Below are 6,661 nucleotides of genomic sequence, written 5' to 3' on the forward strand. Positions count from 1 at the left end.
GCTGCTGAATATTTATTTGGCCCCAGGAGCAGGGCAGGGATCAGGCTGTGTGGGGACAGTGGCTTTGGAAGTGAAGGGGATAGTAAACTGGGAACACTGATTGTCAGAGCAGAGGACAGGACCCTGGGGCAGCGGGAACCAGACTGCTTCCCCTCCCCCAACCAGGGGTCCCTGGGGCTTCTGGGTATGTGCATGGGAGGTGTTGTTAGAAAGTTGTCAAGATTGGCACAATAGGGGGTGAGAAGGCAGGAAAGGATCAGATGGTTGGGGACTGGGGAGGGGCTAGCGGGCAGAGAAGCCTTCAGGGTAGCACTGGGCTTGGCTTTGGCCGGTGTCAGGAGTCTGGGGTCAGCAGCCGGCGTCCGGGCTTGGCCAGGAGCGTGGGGTGAGGATCAGGGCGCAGGCAGCAGCCTCACTCGGTCAGGGGGCCGCAGCGAGTGCCACTGGGCAATGGGCCGCCGGGGGTTGGCCAGCATGTCTGCCCAGTGCCGCAGGCCAGCCCCGCCAGCTGCTGCCCCTACGGCCACTCTCCCGATGGCCTCGTTCTTGCCCAGCTTGTCGTAGTCCAGCACGGTCAACTCCACCTGGACTTTCTGGAGTGGCGAGAAAGGTAGAGGACACAGGACGGTGAGGAAATAAGGCTCCGGGAGGGGGTCAAGTGTCAGCTGTCATTGCTAAGGACATCCTCTCTCTGCAGCCTGAGCGCCAAGGGCCTTGCTAGAGGAGCTGGGGACCAGGGTGGGGGATGGGGATGGAAGGGACAGGGCCTGGGTGAGAAGGGTGCTCTGGGACCTTTCTTCCTTCGCAAGCAGCTTTCCAAGGAAATGAGCCTTCAGGACCTGTTTGCTAAGGGCTTGTTAGGAGCCTCCTTAGGGAACAGGCCCCTAAGAGGGGGCTTCATAACCCTGACATGGGTTGGGGGCCAAGCCAGAGGCCTGGCCAGGCCCTGTCCCTAAAGGGGCGTCAGGAGGTTTCTTCTCAGTAACCGTGTTCTGGGGGGCGGGGCACCCCATCTTGCTTAGTGGGCGGGGCATCCCGGTCTTGTTGGGGCAGACAGGATGCCCATGCCCAATTTCAAGGGGACTCCTCCTTGAGCGGGTGGGACTTCCTGGTCCTCATAGGAGGAAACTGAGACTGAGAACATAGTCTCGGCCCCCTCCCTGGTTTCTACGGGGATGTTAAAAAGTCTCCCCTCCCCTCGCAACAGGAGTTTCTAAGGGTCCGGGGTTCTCGGGGCAGGGCTGTTCTGGCAGAGGCGACGGCAGGTCTCACCTGGACTTGGTCACAGGGCACCTCGAAACTGAAAGCCTCGTTGTAATAGGGGTTCAGGGTGTTCTTCTTGATGGTAGTTTTCTTCTTCCGCACCTTTTTGCCGCCCTGCAGCAGGTGGACCTTGACGTACGGATCTGGGGGGAGGGAGGAGGAGCCCTATAGCCCCTGCTGCTGAGTTCTCCGACCAACGTAGGGACAGACAGCGCATACCCCCACCCCCCGTCTCCTCTCTGTGCCCAAATCGGTGCCTCCCATGGCAGCCTGGGTCTCCCTCTCCCTCAGGAGACCCCCAGCGCCCAGAAACTGTCAGAACCGGAGAACCCACCCCCACACACCCATTTCCTGGCTTCCCACACACCCGACAGTCCTCCTACGTCCATCTTCTTCAGGTTTTTAGCCTCAAGGACGATGACGGTGAGCTTCCCAGCCGTGGGGACATAGCGGAGGGAGAAGCAGATGTCTCCTAGTTTCTCTTGCTGAAAGAAGTTGAGAGAGACCCATCACCAGAGTCCGAGCTCCACATCCATCCCCTCTCCGATCTTTCTTTCCTCCCCCACACCTTGGGATGGAGTGGTCCAGAGTTAAGAACCCAGTGGTACAATCCTAGGAGGCGGATGCATCAGTCTATCCCTCTGGAGCAGGGGAAAGACGGTCGCCGGAGGGTCCGGGAGGCCAGTGACTGGCCCAGGGTAGGGGTGGGCGGTGCCTGGCCTGGGGGCGTGGCCGCACGTGCTCACCTCCTCCCTCGGAGCTGCCTGCAGCTGCCGCCAGGCCTGCACCGGCCGCCCCAAGTCCACCGAGCTCATGGGGACCCGCACCTCCCCGATGGCATCATTGCGGGAGAAGCGGTCGAAGTCATACACCGCCATGACCAGCACCCTGCCTCCCAGCTCCACGTAGGGTACCTGAGTGTGTGGGGGACACGGAGAGAACACAGGAGAGTAGGATGTCAGCAAGAGAGGAAGTGGGGTACAGCACATCCAGGCGGTAGACGTTGAGTGGGGCTGCGAGGGGCCAAGGGGACAATTGGGTGAGGGGGTCTACGGAACCCAAATGGGGAGGTCCAGCGAGCCATGGGGGAAAACAAATCACTGGTCAATGGAACCCAAAAGGGACAGCCCAAAGACCAAGGCAACAGCCCAGGGTTCAGTAGTGACCCAAGGGGATAACCCTGGGGCCAGTGGGATAGGCCCCCAGAGCTGGTAGCTGCCACTTGAGCTGTGGCTGCCTCCAGGAAAAGCCGAAGGGGTGAGTTCCCAGGGCTCCAGGGACTAGGGGCAGGCTGTGGAGCATGGGACATTGAAGGCAGGAGCTCACCTTGAAGGCAAAAGTCTCCCCAAAGTGTGGGTTCAGTGTCTGCCGATGCACCTTGGTTTCGTGCCGCCTCCGCTTGTCCGGCAGCAGGTAGACCCGCACATAGGGGTCTGAGGAGCCACCCAGGTCCAAGGCTGCCAATCCCTCTGCTTGCAGGATGCCCACCAGCAGCTGCAGGTACCCAGGCATGGGGTGGGGGGAGGCACCCTAGTCTTAGCCTCCCTTCCAGGGCTTCCTCTTGGAAGGGGCTGGAACCCTCCCTTCCAAAGCATCCCCTTCCTCCACACCCACCTGGCCACTCTGGAAGTCATAATCCAGTGAGTACTGCAGTCGTCCTAGCTCATGCTTGTCTGTCACCTGCTGCCCTGGCCCGGATGGTGCTGGCTCCAGCTCCTCCACTTCTGGCTGCACCTTAGGGAGCCAGGGGCAAGGGCAGGTGAAGTCTTCCCCTGATAGCAGTATCCTTCAGGCTCAGAAGCCAAGGGAGGCTCACAGACCCCTTGAGCTATACCTGAGCCCTGGCAGGCAAGTAGAATCAGTGTTTGATTAGTGATGTCTGCGATGGATGGGGAATAGACATGAGAATGTACATACAGTATGTTTGTCATGCCTAGACTAAGACCACAAGTGCTGATAGTGTCTCATTGCCCACAGGAATGATGCAGATTTTATTTCACATGCTAATGGATGTATTGGGGTGGTAGTCCAAATGGCCATGTTGATTGGTGATCTTGTCACAGCAAAACGTGAAGGAGAAATGGAATATTTACTGTGCACTTGTAATTATAAAGTAGAACAACAAAAGCAGAAAGTATCTCCCTAACCCAGGCTGGCAATTCTCAAAATTCAGTGTGAGTCAGAATTCCCCTGAGGGAATGGCAAAATGCCTGAAGTCACCTCTTTAGGGACTCTGATAGTGTAGCTCAGGTGCTAGATCCATGATTTGCATTTCAACAAGGACTTGAGGTGATTTTCATACAGATGGTCTTTGAACAACAGTGGCCTAAGGGATACAGATGGGGGCTGGGTACCAGGACCCTAAATGACATCCCTAATGGATAGTAATTATAACAACTATTTATTGAAAAGGAAGGAGGGAAATACTAAGTTAGTGACCATGACCTTGAAGCTCAGAGAAGGACAGTGAATTTCCCAAGGTCACACAGCTGGGAAATGGTCTCTCTGGGTTGGAAACCTAGGGCTGCCTGGCTCCCGGGCAAGCATTCCCCTCTGCACTTAGAGGCTTAATGTTCAGTTCCTGCAGCAGCCTTTTATTTTTCACTCCAATGGCCTCTTCCAAGGCATATGTCTCTCATCCTCTCTGTCCTCCACGCAGGCTCCCGAGGATTCATCCTAACGCCCATTTGACCCTGTCCCTCTCCAGCTCAGAACGTATCTGTAGCTCTCAATCACCCTCCGTACATGTTGAGTTCTCCAGACACTTTGCTCCAGAGCACAGTATACCTGTACTCTATGCCCCAGCTATGGTGAAAAATGACTCTCTGTTCTCCAAGTATGCCTCAGAATCTGGATGTCGGGCCTCATCACACACTCTTCCTTTGACTAGAATATCCTCTCTGCTCTCGGTTAACTGTCCCTTGGGTCTCAGCACAGAAGTCACCTCCACCAGGAAGCTTCTGTCTGACTCTCTGCTCTGGGCTGCCCAGTGCTTTCTCTGCACTCCTATATGACCCTGTTCTGCCCTGAATATGACACATATCAGCCTGTATTGTAAGTGTTTGTGTCAGTGTCTGACTCCTTCACCAGACTGAGAAGTTTTTGTCAACAGCGACTAGATATGACCCATTTCCAGGCCCCCAGAGTCCGGTTGAGGGCTAGACACACATCTTATTAGTAGATGAGCCAATAAGGGGGGTTTAGGAGAGAAGGGAGCAGGGACTGAGGCCAGCTGGACCCTTGAGAGGTGCAGGGTGCAGGAAGGGGTAGACTTGAGGGGCTGGGCCGGGCCACACCTTGTCTATGTAACTCTGGCCCAACTCCTTCACTTCCTGAAAGTGGACCTGGGCTTGGGCCTGGCTCTTCTTGCCCATCCGCCTCCGACAGCGCTTTCGGTAGAGACAGAAACAGCAACTGAAGACGAGGAGGCCTGAGACCAGCACGATGGTGGCCAGAGCCCAGGGGGGCACTGCAAGCGGGTGGAGACAACACACATTGAGGCCCTGGGAAGCAGGCTGGCTGACTCAGTCCCCACTACAAATGGAAGCTGGAATCCCGGCCTCGTTTTCCCTCCAGCCATTTCCATTCCATTTTCCCCGTTTTTCCCTCCCACTGATTTTGCCTATAAAGAGATATGAGGCCCTAACCCAGGCTGACACCATCCAGATTTGCTTGCTTATTGTTCCGCCTTTCCTCCCCCCGCCCCCCAATTTCTGCTCACGCCCTGATGCTTTTAGGAGAAGCCCTGCTCCTCCCTGGCATCAGTTTCCTTATCTGTAAAAGAAGGGTGAGGTGGACCTTCCAATTCTAAGATCCCTTCCACGCCACACCCCTCGATCCGGTTCTGGTTTTTCTTGCAAACCTGTTCGTTCTCCCCGCCCCCATCTCATTCACGTTCCCGTCCAGGTCGCCACCCTAGAATGCCAGCCGGATTTTCCATTCCACTAGCCCGAGTTCGCCCGTCCGAGTCCCGCCCCTGCAGATCCAGGCCGGGCTTTCCGTCCGCTCTGCGCCCGGGTCCCGCTCACCTGGGCCGTGGCTGATGCGGCTGGAGTCCGGCGGCGCGTCGGACGCTGGAGGCCCGGGGGTCGGAGGCTCCGGGAACATGGCAGCGAGATCCGACGGTCCTTTCTGCGGAGGCACTCAAACGCCCTAGCTCCCCAATCCCACCCCACACGTCCATTGACTGCTTACACAGCAGAGAACTCCAACTCCCATCGGCCCCCGCGCGGCCGCCATGCCCGGACCGGCCAGAGCCGTGAAGCATGCTGGGAGCGGTAGCTTTAGCCTCCCCGCGACAGAGGCGGGTGCTTGGGGGGGCGGGGAGGGTCCAGGACCTGGACCGGAAGTGGGCGAAGGCCGGCGTGGGAAATAGCGGACCGCGTTGCCCAGAGCGACTGCCCGGCTGTGCTTGGGCGGGGTGGGAGCAAAGCTGGTTGCCCGGGAAACGGCCTGTTGCCAGGACAACGGGCGGGGCTGACGCACAGACCCTGAGTCCCCGCGGGGCAGGCTCCCTCGCCGCGAGGTCGGCGCCTGGGACCCCCTGGCCCGGATCCAGGGGTCCAGCGAGGGCGTGGAGGGGGCAGCCTGTGGTCCGCACGACCACAGCCGGCTCCTCCCTCCGCATCCGGCCCCTGGAGCGGAGGCGCAGGTTCCCTCTTCCCTCTCCCCATCCTTGCTGGGGGGTGGGTGGGGGTGCCTCTGCTGGGCCCCCGCATCCTTCCCGGCCTGTGGGTCTCTGCCGCGCGTCCCGAGCTCTATCTTCACACCTGTTCTCTTGTCCGCCTGTCTCCTCCTGTCGCCCAACCCGAAATAGGCGTCTCCCCTATTTCTGTCTCCCCAGGGGGACTGTCTGGCCTCTGTCTCCCAGGGTCTCTCCCCGTCCTCTCCGCCTGCGCGCCCTCCCTCCCCTCTTTGTCTTCTCTTTGTCTTCCCCACACCTAGCTCGAGTCTCCCCCAGGCTCCACGTTTCAGGCTCCAGCCCTCCCACTGCCTCTGCTGGTCTCTCCCGGGGTCCCCCCCACACCCACACTCACACCCACACCCACACCCCGTCCTTCTAGGGATCAGAATGAGGATGGGGCTTAGGGAGGGGGTCCCCGCAGCTCCTACCTGCTCCCCGGCTGAACAGGACCTCCCGAGACACCTCGGCGCCCGCCCCGCCCGCACGTGGGCGGTGGCGCTGTCCCGGGTGCTGATCGCGGAGCTCGGCGTGGCGGGGGCGCGGCCGAGCGGAGCGGGTCCTAGCCTGGGGTGTGTGTGTGTGTGTGAGAGAGAGAGAGAGAGAGAGAGAGAGACAGAGAGACAGAGAGAGAGTGTGCGCCCCTGTTCGGTCCTGGGTAGGCGGAAAGCCCCGCCCTACCCCTCGTCCCGCCCCCACCCCCGAACCATGGTGGCG

The 6,661-nt window shown here is 59.3% G+C and overlaps 1 protein-coding gene across 2 annotated transcripts; it reads right to left on the reverse strand.

Annotated features, from left to right (window-relative positions):
* On the reverse strand, window positions 1-6,534 carry SYT5 (synaptotagmin 5). 2 transcript variants are annotated; one of them, XM_045532776.1, is made up of 9 exons: window positions 6,376-6,534; window positions 5,292-5,415; window positions 4,560-4,732; window positions 2,878-2,997; window positions 2,590-2,757; window positions 2,010-2,177; window positions 1,631-1,748; window positions 1,273-1,406; window positions 1-593 (listed from the first exon to the last, which is right to left on the reverse strand). In XM_045532776.1, the coding sequence occupies exons 2-9, from the start codon at window positions 5,368-5,370 to the stop codon at window positions 393-395; spliced, it is 1,161 nt and encodes a 386-aa protein (XP_045388732.1). In that variant the 5' UTR covers window positions 5,371-5,415; window positions 6,376-6,534; the 3' UTR covers window positions 1-392. The 2 variants fall into 2 exon arrangements, with proteins under 2 accessions (XP_045388732.1, XP_045388733.1); XM_045532777.1 differs by lacking the exon at window positions 6,376-6,534 and having other exon boundaries at window positions 5,292-5,533.
* Between the last annotated feature and the right edge of the window lie 127 nt (window positions 6,535-6,661).

This window comes from Lemur catta, chromosome 19 (assembly GCF_020740605.2).
Source record: "Lemur catta isolate mLemCat1 chromosome 19, mLemCat1.pri, whole genome shotgun sequence".
In the NCBI taxonomy this organism is placed as follows: Eukaryota; Metazoa; Chordata; class Mammalia; order Primates; family Lemuridae; genus Lemur; species Lemur catta.